Source organism: Stegodyphus dumicola, chromosome 3 (assembly GCF_044657685.1).
Source record: "Stegodyphus dumicola isolate Sdum_Otavi_A_Nest chromosome 3, ASM4465768v1".
NCBI classification, from domain to species: domain Eukaryota; kingdom Metazoa; phylum Arthropoda; class Arachnida; order Araneae; family Eresidae; genus Stegodyphus; species Stegodyphus dumicola.
The window spans coordinates 55196977-55220682 of NC_140770.1; the positions used below are offsets into that span (position 1 = coordinate 55196977).

The following is a 23706-nucleotide window of genomic DNA, read 5'->3' on the forward strand; positions in this document are numbered from 1 at the left end:
AGGAAACTGGCTCGTATACATGTTACACATGGGAAAAACCACGTAAACGTCCATGCAGCCAGCCCATTCGCGGGATACGAACCTCGGACCGAACTACTAGTTTTCACTGGTTGCCATGTTGTATCCTTTTTAAATTAAAAAAACTATTGAATTCATTAGATGAAATTAAATAATGATTAATAACTATTTCGTATAGTGAGCACATCCATATCAATATAAATGTAATAATAGTCTAAAGTATCCAAATAACTCATCAGTGAAACTTCGAAGTAAATACTAAATTTAACCGTTCTAATTCACATTTGTTGCCTCATTTAAAAAGGAAATATTATACTACATAATAGTTATCTAGTAAAGCAAATTCATTTTCAGACAGGAGTAAACATACGTTTCACGCATATACTATACATAAATAATATGGGTAAAATTCACATGCTTCGAGGCAGGAGCCCACATTATACTCGTTCTTCTTCACAGATAGTCCTTATTGAGGATGAACAGAACACTCATTTTGTTACTGATCTTTTTGGATTGGAAGTTCTCGTCACGCCATCGAGGAGGCCTGGAGTTGAAGCAACATCAAATATTCTCAGATATACCCACGGCGAATGCCCTGATAGAGCTCGTGTTCCTGCTTCTGTGTTTTGTAACCAATTCCAGGGTTTGGTGAACACGAATTCCACTGCTCTTGATAAATGTGTTCTAAAGCATGTTTTGAAAAATATGGTTCTTGCATATTTTTTTTATTTCTCCAGCATATTTTAATCTGAAGCCAGTAGTAAATAAACATGATTTAAAGGCCCTATCGGAATGAACAGTCTCTCAGATTCTTATACGAGTCTGCCAGATTTTTTTACTAGATAACCGAAGGTCATAATTTCTAAATGATTCCCGGTAGCTGATTCAGTAAACCGCCATTCCCATCTATAGTATCCCTGGACTATTTTGATGTATTCATCCGTCTTAAGAAACGCGTTATTTCGCTTAGGTTGTTGCTAGTAGCTTTCATTTTCAACATTTGCCAAGAATGTGTGCCAATCATTTCATTGCACTCTAATCTGTACTAAGATTTGTTCTGTAACCTGTTGTCTACCAGTCATCTTTCACCGGTAACTCATAAAAATGCATTTCCTACCATACATTGGTGGGATATTTTTGTTTATTTACGCATGTATAGTACCTTCCTCTCACTTCAGCTCTCAATTCCGAAATACCAAGTATAGTCTTGTAGAGTCATTCGGTTTTGTTTGAAGCAGGAGACATGAAAAATGCGCAAAGTCCTCTCTTGGAGCCAAACTCTGAACATCTGGAATACGCGTCGAATTACATTTCGAATTACATGCAGAAAGGAGGGAAAAATATCTTATATGCTTCATTTTTTAAACGGCGATTAGAAACTAGAGGACTCACTCGCCAAACCCTGGTGCGATGTATTATCGTCCACCACCTTTTCGCTCGCCACTTGTAGAGTCATTAAGTTGTTTTGAAACCTAAATTTTTAACCTAACCTTGTAGGGTTTATATTTATTTTAACTAACATTTATTTTAAGTTTAAACTACCTTTCCTGTCAAGCCTTACTTTCCCTTGGAATTGCCAATGCCAGAGTATGTAAATTTTAGTAGAACGCGCAAAGTATTCAATTTTCAAGCAGAAGTAATTTGAGTTAACTAGAAGGGAAACGAGTTCGTAAGTGTGCTTTCTTGCTTCACGAGCGTGAAGGTGGCTAGGTAGAAATTAAAGAACCGCGCGTTTCCGGCCTGTGTGCTTGCCTCGGCAGATAGTTGAATCTCTCAACTTAATATTCAGAAAGTTTGCTGAAATATCAGCTGTATCTTAGAACGCGGTTAGGTTAGTTACGTTTAGAGAGCCTCGTAGGTAGTAACTTGTTATTATTCATTTTTAGTTTCTTATTTTTATTTTACCGCGGGGTCGGCGTAGTTTGTGAGCGTCAAGTGCACGCATCTGTAACTTCTAAAGTAGAATAAAAAGGGAGTTAAACCCTTCTTACGAGTTTTGTGTACTTTCCAGTTCATAGCAGTCACTATAATTGTTGCGTGTAGGTTGGGGCCGCACAACACCACAACCTAAAACGCCAAGTTAACCTAAACCTTTTTCTTTTTTTTTAGATGTGAAAAATACGCAATGCTCTCGCCGAGATTCGAACCTCTAACTGCTGAAAAGAGAGAGAAAATACCTTAGTCTTTTCAAGAAGTTAACTTCCCCCCCCCCACACTCTTTGCGCAGTTTATCGTAGATAAAGAAACAGATATCTTTTATTAATAGATAGGAAAATTTTACTTGCTATACTCACCGTAATGGACAGGAATCGTAAACATAGGAATAAAAATGGCTGATTGTAAAATGACGAATTCCAAAGGGTGCATTGCAGTAGATGAGAAAGCCGTGGGTTGCTTGTAGCGATGGTGATACTTGTGGTATGCCTTATACACAGCAGGCAGATGAAACATACGATGATAATAATAGAAGAGGGCCTCCTGTGATTAAAAAATTGAGTTTAATCATTAGGACTATTTTAAACAAAGTTTTAAATTGGAACAAATATTACGTTATATTAATTTATAAAATTTCAAATGGGAGAAAGTTATTTATTTCATATCGTACGTATTATTAGGTAGATATTTTAATTTTAGTTCAATATTTATATCGGGAAACAATTTATAAAACTACCTACAAATAGATTTTTTTCTACCTTTGGGAATTTTATAGCCATCGCTTTTTATAGCCAACAAATTTTAAGGAATGGTTTCCCTTAATAGCCTCTTCTTTACGCCGTATGTATTTCACTAAATACCATTCCAGGTGGTGAGGGGCTGTGGCCCAGTGCTTGCTGTTACGCCATCTTGCGGATCCTCACATTCTTTCTGCGTTTTGTGCACGTACAGGGATCAACAAAATAAATATGTATGATTAACAGTTTTGTGAATTAATCTAGCTTTTTCTAGTTCTTAAGTTTTATTTTCGGACTAACATTTTGAATGGATACTACTTTTTCTCTTAACAATCGGATTTATTTTCTGCGTTAATACAGTTGCACTTCTGTTGGGAACAGTGGCCACAAACATTTATCTCGATTCCCTTCAGATTCCTCCTACAACCCATTCCAGTGGTAAAACATATACAGCATTCTATTTTCTCATTTTAAAGAGACGTCCATGAATTTCAATGATTTAATTTTTTCCACCAATCATTTCTTCTTTTCCAGACTCTATACTAATAACGCATATCTCCAAATACTAATAACTCTTCCAAACAAAATTTAATATTCGTTTATTCTTAACTCCAGCAGTACGTAAATCTGATTACTGTGGTAAATGGCAGACGACTATTCTTGAACCAATTACCACTCCGAAAAACTGACGTGTTGGTTATACCTTTCACGTTCCATTTTCAAAAGGTTTGTTTTCCAAAACATATCTTCATCCAATGCGAATCTGAATATTCCCGTCTTTGTGGCAAAATATTATATTCCTGTAAAAATGTCATAGAATTTTCTTTGTTTGCAGGCGAGTCCCACAAGCACGCATTTCAGAATTCAACTGAAAACTAAAAGTAACGCAACTGGTCTTTGGAGCTTCTAATACAACCAAAACAGCATGTACACTGCGGAAAAAAAGTAAAAAAAAAAATTGGGCAGTTCCATATCTTTTGTTCGTACTGGGCCGATTGACGAAATTCAATTTGCATTCTTCATGCCTCGAAAGAGCGATATTAGATTTATGTAGAACATTTATTCTAACATAGGTATTTTGACACAAACCCGGATTTTTTCTGAAATAACATATCATTTGTTTTCCATATTTCGATTCAACGGCGCAAATTATGTCTAGATATTAAATTTTGTAATTTTAGGTGAGTAATTTATCGAGAAATTTAAAAATTTATATTGGCGCAATTTTTTCAGCTTTCGCCGAGAGTAATTCACTTGACGGGATTCTTAATTTATAGTAAATCTACTTACTTTCCTTTTTCTCATTGATGCACAAGAGGAAAAAAGGTCCATCGTTCATTCTTTCAAATAAATTTAACAAAGTGTGTAAACCACATTTTCGTTATTTTCGCTTATATTAAATATGCCAAATTTCATAACGCGCCAAAATGTAAATTCACGTATATCTTGGGAAATTTGGGATAAAAAATTGTAATTTTTTGCAGATATGCTTAGAAAATGCATCTACTTTAAAATGATAATAATTTTTTTAAATTTATAAAAATTATTTAAAAATACAAATTTTAAAATTAAATTATAAAAAATGGATGAATTTTATTTGTAATGAACTTAAATTTCGAAATGTAAAAGGAAAAATCAAATAAGTTTAATAAAAAAGAGAGATTAATAAATATGTGCCAAATTCAACTAACATAGAGGAGCTAAAATTTTGAGAGCTAATTTCTTAAAAACTACTCGTGCGATTTTTGTAAAACTTAATAGTTTGGCATAATTTGAGTCGTAAAATCGAAACATGGAAACAAATTGTCATGTCATTTCAGAAAATGTCCGATTTTATGTCAAAATACCTATGTTAGAATAATGCTATATATAAATCTAATAGATATCCTTAGTCGCGCTTTCGACACGTGAAAACGCAAGTTGAATTTCGTTAATCGTCCCAGTAGAACGGGATATGTAGAACTGCCCCATTTTTTTTTTTGCACAGTGTGCAAAAATGGCGACGCTGCAAATTTAAACCTTGAGTTACTTATATGGTTACAAGCAGAATTGTCGTGTGTATGGTTGCCACAGTTTGGCGACTTCTGAAAATTTGGCTACTTCTACCAATGTGGTTGCGATAATACTAAAGTACCATCTGTCAAATTTGTTTTAAAATTTTCTGCTGTCAAAATTATGCTAGATTTTTTTTAAAATTACCAACGCGTTTTCCTTACAGCTTTCCATAGAAAAAGCACTTTCTAATTTGGGTAAAGATTTGTATTTTAATCAATTTTACCTCGCTACTTCAAAGGTAGCGCTTTCTCAAATTTTCTTCGTGTCCTGAATACTCTCTAGCTGTCTACACCTTTATTCCCTCAGAAACATATTCAACTTAAAGATACGAATTCTTTCTTATTGCTGCACTTTGCTTAACATTTCAATTCGTACTCTTATTGACAGCGGAAGCAATCGCGGTCAAAATGCAACTGACAACATTACATCAATTTTAAAAGCTGTAAATATCATATTTTGTAAATTAAAATTCAGAATTATATTTTAACACAGTAGTTATGAAAATAAATTTCATAAAACGTTTTTAAATAAATTAAAAAAATTATTTAGTACTTACAGTAACAAGGTACACTAAAGGTATGGAGAGCACAAGGTAAGGAATGCCATAATCATGAATGTTGTAATACAAGGCAGTGTAACCACCATTCATAGTCCAGCATGACAAAAAGCCAGATATGACACTGCCTGAAAGAAAATATAAAAAGTTTTTAATTAAATGATGCTCTTTTGTACATAAAAATAATGTATGTAATTTGATTTCATCCTGGTTTCCAAACATTTGTAAATAAGTGTTAGGAAGCCAAAGTTCATAGCTTATAATGAAGACTGTAATAAGTGAAAGAGATACAAGCCAGTCTGAAAACAAATTTCAAAGCTTAAAAATTATCATTAAAGAATTTAAATATTAGTCAAAGGAAAACAATTAATAAAAAGAGCAAGCATTGTTCGTCTTTAAATCATACTTTTAATTTCAGTTTTGTTAAAACTATAATAAACACATCTTCAGTTGATGACAAATAGAACTTTTTGAAACCATTTATGTTCACCAAAACTTTCTTCAATGATTTTCAACTTTGTTTAACGGTTATTTTTAACTTTGTTTAACGGTTATTTTTAACTTTGTTTAACGGTTATTTTCAACTTTGTTTTTAACTTTGTTTAACGATCATTTTCAACTTTGTTTTTAACTTTGTTTAACGATCAAATTTGCTTAAGACTAGATTGCATTGTAGAAATTGATGAAAGTTTGTTTACGAAGCGTAAAAATAATTGTGGTCGAGTATTACTCGAACAGTGGGTGTTTGGTGGTATATGTAGAGAAATAAAAGATTCGTTTGTTGTCACTGTTTTTAATAGAACTGGCTCTATCCTTCTTAGTAAAATTATTGAAAACATTGCAGATGGTAGCACAAATTTATTCTGACAGTTGGAAAGGTTACCAAAAAAATGGAATAGAAAAAGAAGGATTCCTACGTGCTAAACTTAATCATAAATACAATTTTATTGATTATGATACAGGAAGTTCATACACAAACAGTGGATCAGTGCTAAATGGAGAAACAGGAAACATAGGGGGACAGCGAGACATCGTTTAGAAAAATCTTACTTAGCAAAGTTCATATGGCGGCAGTATCAGGTCAAAGAAAATAGAGACTGCTTTGAATCCATGTTAAACTCTATATCGGCCCATTTTCCACCGAAATTCAATTGAATTTCGATTGAAATTCGATTGAAGTAACAAATCAGAAATTAAATTTTCGCAAAATTTTGTAGATTTGGCGGCACTTAAAAACCGCTAAATAATGCAGCTGCGGTACTTATGGTTAATACGTAAGTACCTTGATCATTTTCAACTTTGTTTAACAATCAAATTTGTTTAAGGATTTTATTCCATCCCAGAATTTAGAAATTTCTTGATTCATAATGTTTAATATTTACTTCGTTTAGAAGATGACGTTCAAATTATTGCTTTATTTATTAGTTTATTACTTCCTTTATTTAAATGACGCATTTTCGGCAACTGGCTCAAAATATTTTTATCTTCCAGAAGCATAACCTGCATTCATTTCCTCAAAATGCATAAATATTTTCTAAAAATTTAATAATAATTAACGTCTGACATTTACCCTGTTATTAACTACAACACATTAATGTAAAATATGTGTGCAGAGTTCTCCGTTATTTCATTCTATAGTTTCTGTGGAGCATAAGTTTGCTTAGAATTTATATATAAATATGCCATTGTTGATTTTGCAGTTAGTTTGTAGTTGTAAAACTATATACCCCCAAAACATGTAGAGTTAAAAAAAACACTCATTGGAAATTGATTTATTAAGTATTAATTAAGGATTGAACTTAATTTAAGGGTTGAAGAAAATAGTTAGCATCTCTTTTGTTTAAGGTTTTGCTTAAACGTTCAGATGCAATTGATCGTATGCCTAAAGCAGCAAAATAACCGTAAATTGCTTTAAATTTTTCTACCGGCTTTCACCTCTACCAGAGGCTGAGCGGTAAAGTCGCTGAACACTGGTAGTTCGGATTGAGTTTCGAATCCTATCGAAGGGGCTGAAAGCATGGACGTTTTTGTGATTTTTTCCATGTGTAACGTGTATACAAGCCAGTTTCTCTTAGTTGCTCCATATTCTATCATATACTCTCTTCTCAGTTGCTCCATATTCTGTCAACTGTTTGTGTCCTTCAGGAAGTCCTTCAGGAAGACATTCCTATCTTTAGGAAGATAGCCCTCGAGTGCTTTTCCGTAATCAAATAAACGACACCAACCCCTCGACTGTCGTGCATGGAATTTTCGTGGTTTCTTTTCCTTCGTGTAAAATATATAACAAGCATTTTCTTTTAATAATAAACAAATAAGAGGAAATTTTCCATCCAAGCAATCCTTCTGTTAGGCAGGTGGATTTTGATCAAAGCAGAAATATAGTGGACCTAAACAGCATTGTTTATATCAAAAACAGAGCATCCAGAGAATGCGAAGATACACACATAACACCTATACGCAGTCGAGACGAATGGAAGTATACGAAATTCCAAATAAATGAAAATTCGACTTACATAGTTAATATTATTTTTGAATAATACATCTCAGCATTCGGTTCGAGTTGTTAAAAAATTATCCATTGTCGAGTACTCGAAGAATATTTTTCAAATTACCTGTAACTGACGTTTCGAGAATTTAATATTCTAATACTCGATTACGTATGGAATGTAACTCAAAATTTTGAGTAGCCATCTAGAAAATTCTGTATTTTCTACAGAGAGGCTGCCTGAAAAGTTTCATAATTTTTAAGATTGGTTTTTTTATACAGATTTATATGATTCTAAGGGTACTGTATTTTTTAATTTCCAAAACACTTTCATATTTAACTAAATTTTTATTTTAATTTATAAGCGATCCAAAACATGAAATATTCTTTTGAATAGTATATGAATTCATCTGTGACATCCTTTTCAGCATTTCGGCCATAGCATTTGGTTGTCTGAAGACAAGCACTTAAAATACAGTTGCCGTTTTCAATGTTAAAAAAGTAAAAATCTGCTGGAGCTAAGTTCAGGCTATATGAAAAATATTCTCGTGATTTTCATCGATTTCAGGTATTACTGTTAGGTTTGCAATAGCAACATGCCACCATGCATTGCTGAAGAGTAAAAGCCACTGTTGCTCTTTTCATTTTCACGTCTATATGCAAATGAATTTTAGAGCCATATGCATAACAGTCACCATTCACTAATCGGCCATGGTTTACAATGTTGGCATCCATAACAGCAATGAAGGACATAAAAGAATATTCATGTCCTTCATGTTCCTAATTACGTATATAATAAATTAATTACGTATATTTCTTCTTTTCACGCTCGTTAACGGTTCGTGGATTTGGAGTGAATAACGACGACACTTGAAGAAGTATCGAAACACAATTTATTGACCAATATTATTCAAGAAATCTCCAATAACACGCTTGCAGTCGTCGAAGAACGACTATAAACATGCTGTAACAATCAGCGACACAGCCTTCAGGCTATTAGGCTATAACGATGAAGACAGCTTCATGGCAAACACAAGAGTACAGCTCTCGACTCTGCCCGGTCGTTCTCGGAAAGTCCACGTACTCTTGAGACTCCCCACGTTACAACGATGCTCTACGCTACGATGCGATGATACACTAGAGTACAGCCCCCGATTCCTCGGTTCAGTCGTTCCCGGAGCTCAACACACTCTAAGATAATACTCAACTATGCACTAACTCACGATACACTAAAAGACTCGGTGCACTCGACGACCAACTCGGCGCTCACTGATTGACTGTCAACCCTATGGACTATCACTGATTAGCGATCGACTCGCTAGACGAGACACTAACTCCATACGGACTGACTCTCAGAAGAACAGCAGGGTTTATGTAGCTTTTGGCTTGTGTTCGAGAACATTCTGGGCTAAACCAGTAAGAATTCCTTCCAGAAGATTCTCCATCCGGCTATGGCATATCACCAATTTTGTCGCTAAATGGGCGATTTCTCGCCAAATGTGGCAACCCTGTCTTCCTTTGCATTTTCTGGCCCCTAAATCTGGTTTGCAGAGAAGCTATCTTGCAACGGCTGGACATTTCGTAACAATATATTATGCCAATATTTTGATTAGTATCTTCTTCTGATGTGCCTTCATTATTGGAATAATGAAGCTACGAATTGTTTCACCAAATGCCTGTCATAACATTTTAATATTCCTATCTTCCCAAATTTCAAGCAAAATTCAATCATATCGCTGTTACATATTTTCCTCGTCCATTGCAGCAAAATAAACTAGGTAGATTCATTTATCGTGACTAATACTGAAGGCCATGATTGCTAAATTGCAAGTTCGAGTATGTCAAAATATAATTTTAAAAAACTTTGTAACATACTTGCCACGACTAATATCAAGGAAGAGAAACAGATGAAATCTTTGACTTATAAATCAGCCTTTTGCATACACGCACGTAGTTATGCATTTTTTCTTTAAGATAAATGATAAGTCATTAATTAATAAACACCGCTAATTTCTACTTTTAAAAAGCATCTCATTTTCCGTTTTTCTTCCATTTCATCTTTTGTTTAAATGATGTTACATGATAGGTGCAACAGTGAAGGGTCTAAACTTTATTTCAATGATGTACATTGATTAGTTTCTTGATTGACAATAATAATATTGCAATATGCCATTTATATATTCATACCCATAAACATGCAAGCTGTTCCTAAAATTATTGCATGTTTCTCATCTTCCCATGAGAGAAATTTTTTCGGTTGACACTTCCACTCTTCCGGTCGGTCTCTCTGGCGTACGTAGAAGTACCTGAAAGAAAAATATTCATTGGTAAAAACAAAAATACCGTGATTAAAGCAATCCTTCTTAAAGTCATTAAATTTTGTAAAGCCTTATTTTAAAAAGGATAAATAGATACGTTGAAGAAGTTCAATTAATTCAGTTCTCACTTCGCGGCAAGGCAAAAATACGTAAAACGCAAAATATCTTCATTAAAAATTGCAAAATACAGCAAAATATAAAACACCAGATAAAGTTTAAAAAAAATTTTAAAAAAAAACAATTTTTACAATTAAAATTAGAGTGTCTACGCGAAAACAAGCAATTCGGCTAACATGCAAGAAGGCGGATTTTTTGGTACACAAGACTGAAAGTTTACTTTTGGTCTAACTCTGCAAAAAGTCACTGAAGTTGGTGCAGAAACTGACTTAATTCACTATTCTACTCAGAGTTTCAAAAGTAAACAAATGACGGCTTCGTTAGGCTTAGTGGCACTTAAGCAACTTTTAAATTGTTAATAATTCTACAATTATTGCATGCAGATTACCTAAAGACACAAAAACCTTAACCGAAACAAGAGAATATAAGTCAATCACTTTTAAAGCAAAAAATGCGCAATTTACCGATGTGTAATAATAAAATAACTAAATTCAAAGACCCAGGTAACAGAGGTGGAATGCATATATATATATATATATATATATATATATATACGTTTGATGCGGACGATTGCAACCAAAAAGGGATTTGCACAACTACATATTACAGCAACATACATGTGTACGTAGCTACTTGCACACGTCACGAAAAATTCCCTTCTGAACCCAATTTAAATCCATTTTTCAATCTGTTTTGGAACAAAGAGTCCTTTATTCTGTTTGTTGTACAGATTTCATTTAAAAGCATCGTTCAAATAGATTCGAGAGCAATCAAAATGGATATTTTCTTTGAAATATGATACCCAAAAATTTTCGCTATTCCAATACTTCCTTTACTTCGTACAAGGAATTAAAAACTTAGAATGCCATGAGAAACTTCACTGTATGAAGGCCTGTCACTGCTTTCTTTTATTATCATCATCACTCTGATGAAAGAAAAGGTGAAGAAAGGTTATGATGGATATTGTCTATGCACCTTTGCACTCATCATAATACTATTCGAGAATAGTGATTAAGGTATGGCAATACATATCTGGAATAAATGCCTTTACAGTAGATCTGATTATTTTAATCTGTCTATGAAACTTCTAAAATTGAGCAGTATTTCTGAGAATATAATGAAAAAAAAATATTGATCATCATTTATTTCATTGATTCCTTTTCTGTAAACTGTCCACAACCATAGAAGACAAAATTGAAAATTTTTTAGTCTTTTAGTTATGAAATAGTCATTGGAAGTATAATATTCTAACTTTTAAACTCTTGCCAGTTTTTTCTTGTATTTTCAATTTAATTTAAAAATAATAACTTACCATTGCAGGAATCCACAAAGACCAAAATACAGAACAAGAGATTGCGTCACTGAAGTCAAAATATAATAAGGTAATCCTTTGAAACGCAACTGCAATTGAGACATCAGGCCGAAAGAACTTTCTTGACTGTCTTCCTTCGGATACTCATAAAACTGTCTTGCAAGATGGGACAAAATGAGCAGCCAGTCACCTAAAATATCATAAAAAGGCTTTTATGATATACTATAAATTAACATTTTGTATGTGATGATGGTGTTAAGAACAATTTAATACCAAATAAAAAGCCACTAAACAGAAATAAATAAACAAAATACTATTTTGCATTCAATAAAAGAAAAGGAAAAAAACGTCGTTACGAAGAAGAAATGAAAAAATAATAATAAAACAGGAATTATAGTCCTGTAAACGAGATTTTAATATGATGAATTTATAGAATATTTACCTCATGGGAGTATGGAAGCCATTATTATTCTGCAACGCATAGATTACAAGGACAGTCTTTCTAATTGCTCCAGTTCTCGTTTTGACCGTTTACTGCCCTAAGCTGCTCTACCTCATTTATTTTAAGACATCAGTACAAATTTTGAGATGGAATGGCTGGGAATGACCTTAGAATAGCTGGACAAAGGCCGTAGAATGAAGGATTTCGTACGTTGCAGCAACGTGGTGTCCACTAAAATACACGCAGCATGAAGACGAGCAGCTATGTCACTTTCTTCAAAAACTAAGTCTCAATAAAACAACTCCCTCAGTTGGTTCCGCAGGAAAGAAACCACAAGTTTTTAAATCTAGTGATTGTAGCCAGCATATAACCGGACCTCCACGTTCGATCCAGTGGCTGGGCATTCCATATCTAGCCAATCACGTGCAGAAGCGCTGAAATGCGCCAGAGTTCCATCATGCTGCAACCATAAGTGATGTAATGCATATGGCGTCATATTTTTCTTTCGCATTTTTCTCAAAAAATACAGGTCCTGCAGGTACAGTTTCTTAGACAGTTTTTATGCATTCCAAGAGTCAGGAATCTGACTTGCAGAGTTTTGGCTGTCTTGATGAGACCCCCTGTATTTGTACGATCGTTAATCAGTTAGATATATCTGCCTTATATATTAATGGAAGCTGCCAAGAAGTTTCCACTAATAAGGCAAGGCATGCCTGTCCTAGAATTTAAATTACGTTTCTGATTATTGTTTATCTCATTTATGGACTCAATATGTAATATATTTTTCCCTGAATCCGCAGTCAGAGTTTTCTCAATCAAATATTTCGGAAATTTGTCTTTCGACTTGGATAAGAAGTCCTGCCTGCTAAGCAAGTAGAGTTAAGAATTATTTTATTAAGCACTCACTGAAGCATGAACCCTGTCGAAATTTTCTCATTTACAAATTTCGTTACTTTACAACAATCGAAACGAAGAACTACCTAATATTTGGGTAGAATTTTCAACTTCCCATCACTAAAAACAGAGAGAGAAATACCATTAGAAGTTTTATTGCAAATTGAAGCAAGAAGTATTTAACTCATTAAAGCCTGATGAATATTCAGATAATTAAAGCGTTTGTTCTATGGGGACCACATAAAAATTCACATTTTGCATTTAGACAACTTTCCTTAACACTGTGGTAATAACCCATTTTCAGAAAATTTGTCGTTGGAAGGTAATGTTTAGCCTCCTCTCTTAAGACAATAAAGCCCGTAGCTCCACTTTTTGAACATTGTGTACAAGAGTTCAGTTATCGAGCGTAAAAATCAACAACTCATAGTAATCAAAATGCTGAAAGTACCAAATAGCTAGAACTTTCCATTATTTTCTACATTCATCTATGGAATTCACATGTCGTAAAGCCCATTTTATAAAAAGCTTTAAATCTTATATAAAATGTAGAAAATGCCCAAAAGGCCACAAGCAGAAACATTTGAAATAAATTTTCTTAATGTAATATATCAATGGTCTTCAAATTAAGTTCCTCGGAGACCTGAAATTCCGTGCAGATCTTTGAAGAGTTCCATCAGTCGAAACACGAAAAGACGAAAGAATTTTTTAATCCCAGTTTCATGGCAAAATTAAATGGTTACATGCAAAAGTATTGCGGTAAAAAATCTCGACGCGGAGAAAACAAGGTAAGAGGAAAAAGCCGTCGTACAAAACAATCGTGAAAGAAATGAAAAGAGAGAGCGCAGTTCTGAAACATCGTGATAGAAAATAAAGATTTAAAAAAATTTTCAGCTTTAAAGCGTTTTTGTACAAAATTTCGTAGTAAAAATAAAGTATCTTTTAAGCCATTTTCACATGCCTTCGTGGTGTAATTGGAAGATTTTCACATCCATCTTTTCCACATGCCTTCGTGGTGTAATTGGAAGCATACTCGACACGTATTCAAAAGGTCCAGGATTCGAATCCTGGTGAGGGCGATCTATATTTCTAACGTCTCCTACTAAAACGAAAAAAAAAATCCGCAAGGTTTCAGATTTTAAATTACGTAATAATTAAGGGGCGTTTTTTTAACATTTTGTGTGTTACCTTTATTTATAAAATATCATGTGCTTCGCACTTAAACCATAAAATTCAGTTCAAGAGAAATATCGCAAAATAATTTTAAACTGAACATATCTTTAAAATTTCTGATACACAGGCTCACTCGCTGGAGATAATGTTTTTTTCTGCACAACGTTGCCATGGCTCGCTTTGAAATCCTTGAGTTTGTTAATCAAAAATTCGTTAACGCTTTACAAAATGTGAAATGAATCATAAAAGAAATTCAAAATTTCAAATTTGTGCTTCCAAATGCCCATATTCGCAGTAGGATTACGTCATTCAAAACAGGATGGCTCTAGGTACCATTCCTTTATGATAATGCGAGAAACATATATACATTTAGAAAGATTCTTCATTATATAATTTCTTCAAATATAATATAGGGCGGGCGATAATATTTGGTGGCAACAGTTTGAAAAGTAAAACGGACATTCTACATACGAGTGATTCCTCGCAAACGGACATACGAGTGATTCCTCGCAAAAACGCAAAACAAAAACAATAGTATCTCAGTGAAAGTTCCTTTGGACTGAAAAAAAAAAAAAAAAACTAATGACTGTACAGTGCCGTTCGAACTAAAAGGTGGTGGACAATAATTCATCAATAACTGGCGATTGGGTTCCCTAATACCTAGTCTCCTTTTAAGAGAGAAAGCATATAACGCATTTTCTCCCTCCTTAATCGACGTGTCAGTTCACACCAATTCTCTCAGGAATTTAGCTATTTCTTCTGCTCTTCTACTGATGTTCTCCTGTTCTAGGATTCACTTGCCGTATTTTTGAAAGCCATGCCCCCCGGGCACTCTCTCAGCCATGGAGGTAAGAAAGGACTTCCTACCTCTAACTTCCTACCTCCATGCGTTCAGGTTACTGGAAAGTGACGCTTTAATGTGGTAGAACCCCAGTATATCCACCACAGTATCCTATCTTTAATCGACGCATATTTAAAAGGTTCAGAGTTTCAGTCCCGAAGAGGGCACTACACATTTTTCACGTCTCCTGTTTAAAAAAAAAAAAACCTAATGACTCTATAACCTATAAAATCATCGCATAACGATAAAATAACAAACCTGCATTTTCTTCCAGGAATACAGAAAAATTTTAAATGAATTTTCGTCTAATGATATGTGAGCATTTCTACCACTGTATTCCGTATTTTTGTATTAATTAATATAATTTTACTTAAAATGTAAGAAAGATATTAAAGCCTTAAAAATCTGCAAATTAGTAAACCTTAATGCTACGTATAGCACATAACAGAATTTTACTAATACAGTTTTAGAAAAAAGAGTCTTTATAAATGAGATTAATTAAATAAAGACTTTTCATGGTTATCAACATAAGTTTAAAATTCTCTTAACTGCTATACGAAGTAATAATTTTGAATAATTGCCAGATTTTATATGCTTAAGTTGCTTTCATGCATTTTCAGTATACCTTCATTAGTTATACAAAAATATGGAACACAGAGATAAAAATATTACTCACTTGATTATTTGAAATTTCACTTAAAATTGTTGTTGTCAGAAAATTCTCATCCATCATGCGTTAATTTATAGATGCTTTATTTTGTACCATGATAATTTTTACGACAATGTTTTCAAACTACAAAGTTTTGCACGGCGTTATTTTCGATCAAGATGTTTTATGCGACGATATTTTAAACAGTGTTATTCTGCGAAAGTTTTCTACTATTTGCTCTTTTTCCTCCCGAGATGTTTTATACGACGGCATTTTTGATTTGCGTTATTTTCCTCGCGACGTTTTCGTTCGCTATGCTTTTCCCACTGGTTTCGGCGGACAGTAAATTAAACAACTAAAGTAATTAATCAAATAGTAATTTTTGTATGACAAAATTTCTATTTTATGAGTAAATTTATAACAAAACAGTAAATAATAATGGAAAATTTTGTTTTAACTTTTCACATAAAGCGCACGAAACATTGATATATTTCCAATAAAGATTTTAAGGCTCATTTTTCTTTTGTTGAAAGAGTTCCATCAAACAAAATTGTAGTTTTATGAATTCCCTGTGGCCGCAAAATTTGAAAAATACTGATACATATTTTATTATTGTATCCCAAATCTTATTTTTGTTTTTGATTTCGTTTCTTTTTGATTAACCCAAAAGAGTGTTAGCCCAAAAGGGCCATTAGTCTCATAACGGAGTTTTGCGTTGAATCACTATAAAAATCTGAATCACTTTTCAAATTGTTGCTACCAAATATTATCGCCCAGTGTTATATTTAACGAAGTTATATAATGAAGAAATTGCATGAATTGCATGAATGTATGCATGTTTTTCGCACTGTGAAAAAAGCAATTGTACTTACAGCCATCGCATTTTGAATAAAGTAGTCCTCCATCCGAATATGGTCACCTGGAAATCCGAATTGTGAATTTGTTTTATTGTTTATTTCATACTTTGCGAACTTTAACGAACTTTCGATTATCAAACTGAATGATTTCAAAGCGAGCAACGAAATTCGTGAATTCTAAAGATATGCTGTTTTTAAATATTTTATGTTTTAATTAAATTTAAACTTTCTTCTTCTGTACAAACCTTTCATTGTCACGCCGGCAAGAAATATCAATACGGTAGCCAAACATTTCCCAGCTGTTGGATGAAGTCTAGACCACAGCTTTCCCAAAAATGAATAGAGCGTCTTTTGGTATGATATAAAGTACCTGTCGAACGTTTTCCCAGGATGGAGTTCGTATTCTGAAGAAGCCATTCTAAAATGAAAAGTAGAAATTCGTTATATTAATTCGAATATAATGATTTTATATTAACTGTTATAGTAACAGTTGTAACAGTTTTTATAATTTATAACTTTTTTAATATATAACAGTTTATATTTATTTATAAATTTATAACAGTTTTAATTTAGTTTGTCTCACGATTGACAATATAGAGTTCTCTTCTACACCTGACTACAGGCATACTATCTAACTTCATATTATTAATTGCTAGTTAAAAACTTGCTTTATTTTTAAAATAATCATTGTAAAAATTATCTTTGTAAAATGCAAAGGCCATTTTATTTCCTGCTGTTATATCTACTTTGAAAAAAATCAAAATTCAGAACCTTAATGCATGTGTACGAAACCTTTCCCGTATCCCCGTCTGTAAAGTAACCATATCCAAACGTGCAGTTGAATGTACGTATTTCTCTCTTTTTATATGAGACTCCAACACAAGATCCCATTCCCACAAAATGTCAGTCTATCGCTCTTCCTTGAAAACCAGTGGCCGCTATTTCATAATACTAATTTGAGATTTAATTGTTTATTTTATATTTAATTGTTAAAATTTTAACGGTATATTTATATTTAACGTAATACTTGAGAAATGATAAAAAAAAGGTTACATAATATTAAAACTAATTCCTGGATATAAATCAAAAGAAAACATAGGGTAGTAAAATCACTTTAAAAAACGGCTTTATGGTCTGGCTGAATTTCGAATGAATTTCGCTGCTATCTATAATGGAATATGATTATCTTTCTGTAAAGATCTCAGTCTCGCTATTTAATTTATTAATCGATTTTTACTTTTATGGTGTATTCTATGTGTACATGAGGTTTTAAAAAGGAGCACATAAAAGGAAATTATACGTAAATAACGTTAACTATTTAGCTCACGTTCGTGACTGATAATCTCCACTTAATACCATATAATGGTAGTCTTATTAATAACGAATATGAGAGTGACATTAGGATCCCTGAGACACACTTAAATTTTTTAGAATCTATACACACCAATATAAAAGCAAAATTTGGAGAAAAAAGACCTTTAGATAACGTATATTTTAGTATACTTCTATCGATTTCGAAGGCAAACTGATAAAGTTATATTCTCTTCAGAAGCCAAAGGAAAATTTCCGAAAACTTTTACCTTTCTGGAAACCTTCTAGGCTATCTGCACTAAACCTTTTCTTAAGCGCATTATGTTAGATACCTGCAGGTATAAATAATAAGCATTTTATATTGAAGAGAATGATGTCAGTGCAGAACGATAAAGTAGAGGATGAAATGACTTGGAGGATGATATTAGTGCAGATTATTGAGCTACTGACACTTGTCCTTCTTTTTCAGGAAGACAAATCAAGTCGCAGAGGAAACGAAGTAACATAGCTAAATGGTAGATGATGCCAAAGCTAAAATAAACAAAATTTCTCACAAAGCTCAAAACTCGCTCTTCCTAAGGTTCATATCATTGGCAATCCATTTCATCGTATGGTTTGTAACTCAGCTGCATATTGTGTTTTTACCCATTTATTTGATTAGTGTAGTTTCTTCATTATTTTTCAGCAATATATATTCTACAAGAAATTCCTTTAAATGTGTTAATTAGAATATTTCTCCCCAAAATCAAGTGCAATTTCCTTAGGTGTTTAATCCCAATTTACTGACGTACTAGTTGATAAAGTGCTAAAATAACTTTTCACTAGGCTTTGAGGATTCTATTTCATCCATACTGAAATTGAAAAGTTATTCTCTTTCTAATGTTTCTCTGAGTCAGACCCATCTTGTTTCCCGAGACAGTTTCTCCTGTCAAACTGAAAATTAACTGACACTTCATTATATAACTTCACGTATCATTCTGAGATTAAATTATTACAAAAATATATTTTCTCATCCTAGAGTCGCTAAGTTAATAGCATTTCTCATTTTAAGGATAATAAAATGGATTTACAAGGCCTATTTTCTGTCAAAAATTTAATTGTTCCAGCCAATTGGTTAAAATCAAAAATTGAATTCTCCAAATGCTGTTAGAGCATTTTATTAATAAAACCTGTAATAAAAATTCTACTTTTGACATCACAAAGATATTTTCCTAATAGAAAAAAACCACAATAAGCTTGTTGTCTTTTCTTTTTACCTTCTGTTAAATATAAAATTACTTGGATTCTTTTAATTTCATTTTCCAGGTTACTTTCTCGGCTGCTAATCATATTCGGCTCTTTAAAAATCTATTTTTCTTTTTAATTCTTTGGAATTTATAGTATTCTTTGTTAACATAGTGTCACATACTTTGTAGAGTCATTAGTTCCCCCTCCCCCCCCTTTTTTTTTTCAGCAAGACACATAAAAAATGTGTAGTGCTCTCGCCGGGATTTGAACGACGGACCTCCGAATTCGTGTAGAGTATATTTCCAGTTATACCACGAAGGCGTGCGGTGAGGAAGGAGAAAATGCTTTACATTTTCACCCTTTATAGGACGACTGGGGATTAGAGAATCTAACAGCAAACTCCTCGTGGTGACGAATTAACATCCATCACCTTTTACTTCGGGCGCCACTTTTCAGTCATAAGGTTTTTTGATGCAAGTGAATATGAAAAATGAATAATGCCCTCCCCGGGACTCGAACCCTGGACCTCTCCAATAAGCGTCGAGTATGCTTCCCATTACACCACGAAGGCATGCTTAAAAGAGGGGAAAATACCCCATAATTAATTTCGGAGCAAAGAAAAGTTATGAGAAGAAATTTAAAAAAATACAAAAAGAGAAATTATGCTTGACTCTCTCAAACGAACTTTTTTTTGAACTTTGTAAAAACTGTTACTCATTTTCAACCTTCTTACCGAGTGCCTTCGTGGTGTAATTGAAAGCACATAAGAATAACAATCAAAAGTCCAGAGTTCGAATCTCTGAAAAGATATTGCGGAATTTTTTGTTTTCTTGGCTGCGAAAAAATTCAGTGACTCTACAAAGCATGCAATTTTTTTAATATAATGTATTATATAGAGTAGGAGAATTCTTCAATAGATATTGATTATAGATTTTAGAATATAGATAATAAATATATATTGATTATAGAATTGAATATGAGGATTATTTTATAACTATTCTTCATCAATTAATTTTTCTGTGCCAACAGCATACTAAGGTAGATTTTTTAATTGAACCCTTCATTGTAAGTGTTGAAACTAATTTCATAAAAACTTTTTGCTATGTTTTAAAAAAAATTGTGACTTTAAGTACATATCTGAGATCAATATTTAAAGATGTATAGGCTTGTATATAATAACGTGTTCCTGTGACTTATCTCACCTGCCTGACAGTGACATCAGAAGTAATTCCCGAAATTTATAGTTGCCAGGAGAGCAAAATTGGCAAAGCCTTGAGCACCACGCAGGTTACAGTACGACTTCGCTCAATTCCGTCCCCAGTTTTGAAGAAGAGCACCCCCGGGAGGGACGAGTCCGGTAGGGTAAGAAGCGTCTCCCCCCTTCTTAACCTACCACAACCTCTCGAGAGGACTTCCGGCTCGCCGCATATTTAGAGTGCCCCATGCCGTACAGACCCTATACATTTACAAACATCCATGTCTCCTCTGGGATTCGAATCAGGGCCCTTCGGTATCTCAGTAGGCTTTCCTAACGACTATACCGTCTGGGCGGCTAATGTGTTCCTATGTGCAGTCATTAGAGTGAAAGCTCATTGTAGCGTTCACTTCGCTACGAGTATAGTAAAAAATGTCTTCAAATGAGCATATTAAACTCCTTTTCATTGCAGAAACCTCTTATTATAACACGCTTTTTCTTTGGGACGAGAACAGTCTTTATGACAATCGTCAACTGTCTCGTCTTTCGCCTTACAGTACGGCATGTTGTATATTAAGAGGTTGCTCGTCAGAGATAGCTACAGGTTTTAATTTTCTTAATTGATACTACATTTCCCATTACAATGTTTTCTAAGGTAAATACTTTTATGAGAAGAATTTCAGCGTTGTGTAAGGGTCGAAAGGTTTCGAAAGACGAAAATTTAAATTTCTATAAGATTTTCGTAGAACAGGAGTGTTTTACGCACTTTGTTAAATCTGTTTCAAAGAATGAACCTTGAACTTTTTCCCACTTTTGCACAAAAAAAGAAAATAAGTTACACAGGAAAGGAAACTAGGTTACTATAAATTAAGAATTTCAGAAAGTGAATTTTGCTTAGCACAAACTGAAAAAAGTGCGCCAAGATAAATTTTTAATTTCTCGTCAAATTTTACAAAATCTAATACTTGAGCATGATTGAAGTAATAGAATTGAAATATGGAAAAAAAACTTATATGTAATTTCTGAAGAAGTCTGATTTTGTGTCAAAATGCCTATGTTAGAGCAAAGCTGTATAAAAATGTGTTATATATAATAAGTTGTGTTTTCGAGACATAAAAAACGTAAGTTAAATTTCGTCGATCAGCCCTGTAGAGCGGGAGATTATAGAACTGCCAAACCTTTTTTTTTTTTTTTTTTTCTGTGCAGAGTGCGTATTATTTGAGACATTAAAGAACGAGTTTAAACCTAAGTCAGCTTCCTTATTTTTTCTTCCTCTTACCTTCAAAAAATTTCCAACACGTAACAAAACACGAATAAATGATTATGATAATGTACGATTTAACCAACTGTTTGGTACATTAATGGAACCATATTTCTATAGTCTGATAGTATTATACGAAAGTTACACAAAAATGGGACGAATTCTAAATTTTCTCATATCCGATTCAAAAAAAAATATTTGCGAATATTCCAAGTCTTTCGCCTTTTTATCTCCTAATTGCCCATAAAAATTGATAATAAGAAAATTATATTGCTATTTAATATTAAAAGTTTGTAATTAAAGTAAGACTTCCAATTCTAAATTTTTTGAGATTCGTTTCGTAGAAAGCTATCGAATTTTCCAAATCTTTCGCATCTTATATCTTCAAATAAAAGAATTAGGTATAATAATATGAAAAAGAAAGAAAATTATAATTAATATTAGCTTAATATATTAAAATTAAAAGTTTAATATGTTAATTACTATGAAAAATTAATATTAGAGTTGATTATGGTAATTAATGTTTAAAGTTAATATTAAAAGTTTAATATCTTAATTAATATTGAAAGTTTGCAATTCAAGCAAGAGCTCAAATTCTAAATTTTCTCAAATCCAATTCCTATAAAATGTTTCGCATTTTTAGGATCCTAATCTCTCGTATAATAATAAGAAGAAAGAAAATTATACTGCGATTTAACATTAAAAGTTTGTAGTTAAAGTAATTCTCAATTCTAAATGTTCTCAAATCCGATTCGTAAAAAAACTCTCGAATCTTCCAAATCTTTCACATCTTTAATCTCCTAATCGCTCGTATAATAAGAACAAGAAAGAAAATTATATTGTTATTAAATATTAAATGTTTGTAATTAACACACGTAGGCTGTAGTGCCTCAGAAGAAACCGAATTAACACAAGATTTCTAATTCAACATTTTCTCAAATCCGATTAGTAAAAAGCTCTCGCATCATTAGTCTCCCTGATCTCTCGTATGATAATGATAAGAAGAAAAAAATTTATATTGTTATTTAATATTAAAAGTTTGTAATTAAAACAAGATTACGAATTCTAAGTTTTCTCAAATCCGATTTGTAAAAAAAAACTCTTGAATCTTTTAGATCTTTCCCTTAGTCTCTTAAAATCTCGTATAACAATAAAAAGAAGAAAGAAAATTATATAGTTATTTAATATTAAATGTTTGTAATTAAGGCAAGATTTCAAATTTCTAAATTTTCTCAAATCCGATTCGTCAAATCGATCCGCTCTTGGATCTTCAAAATGTTTCACAGCTTTAGTCTCCTAATCTCTCGTATAATAATAAGAAGTAGAAAGAAAATTATACTGTTATTTAATATTACAAGTTTTTAATTAATGCAAGATTTCAGATCTGTGCTTTGTAAAAAAATAAATTAAAAACTGCAGCATATTTAAGAAGCATCCTTTTCTATAAATAAGAAAGAAAGGAAATTATGTAAATGAAGAATTTAACTAAAACGCATAAATATGAAATTTCATTCTGGGTATAATTTCAGAAAATAATTCAGTTACAGTCTAAATTTTATGAATTTTCCCCAGGACATTTTTTAATCAAACCAAGTATATATAAAGAGAGGGATTATATCAAAGATTAAACTAAATATGGAACGCTATATTCTGTCCAGAAAATTCGGAGTAGTACTCAAAGCTGCCTGGAGTTTTTTTTAATGAATGCTTCTTTTGCACGTCAGTATGAAAACTATTTGCATACTTGAGACGTTTAATGTTTTTAAGTTAAGCTTCGAAAAATTCGAATGACGAAACAAGGGTAAAGATTCGAGTTTTCTAGCCTCGAACCTCTTCCCAGATTGATGGAATTAGGAGGTTTGCGGACTTAAATATCTCATACCTATTGATAGTAATGGTATTAACACTTCACACGATACTTATATTATTCATCAAAATGGATTCGTAATTATTATATAGTATTACATTACGTAAATTTACCTGTAAAACAGAAACAATCCTTTCTGGGTAGCTAATGATTATCACAAAATTTATAAAGCATAAGTTAGAGAAATTTTAAATTCTCGTTCTGTTTTCGCAGTATCTATAAAACTCATTTGAAGTATGGAACAAGAACTTCTCTTTTATACCCAGAAAGGATTGAATTCTTGAACTTATGTCACCCATGCGATTGTGATTAGTAAAAATATTTATTTGTAGAATGGCAACAAAAACTGTGATAACAGAAATATTACTTATTTCCGTCGGTGCAAATGGTATCAGTAGTATTTATCTCTTTCCAGTGCAAATGATAACGCCATCAGTGCGAGTTTATAATATGATTTGA

General features: G+C 32.7%; 1 protein-coding gene across 1 annotated transcript in view; it reads right to left on the reverse strand.

Annotated features, from left to right (window-relative positions):
- Positions 1-23482, reverse strand: part of LOC118187251 (methylsterol monooxygenase 1-like) — a 35157-nt gene extending 11675 nt beyond the window's left edge. The window contains exons 1-6 of the mRNA XM_035357433.2: positions 23361-23482; positions 16632-16804; positions 11534-11723; positions 9974-10092; positions 5302-5429; positions 2313-2496 (exon numbers count right to left, since the gene is read on the reverse strand). Of these exons, the coding sequence (XP_035213324.2) occupies positions 2313-2496; positions 5302-5429; positions 9974-10092; positions 11534-11723; positions 16632-16803 (793 nt within the window). The 5' untranslated portion in view covers position 16804; positions 23361-23482. The remainder of the gene's footprint in view (positions 1-2312; positions 2497-5301; positions 5430-9973; positions 10093-11533; positions 11724-16631; positions 16805-23360) is intronic.
- Between the last annotated feature and the right edge of the window lie 224 nt (positions 23483-23706).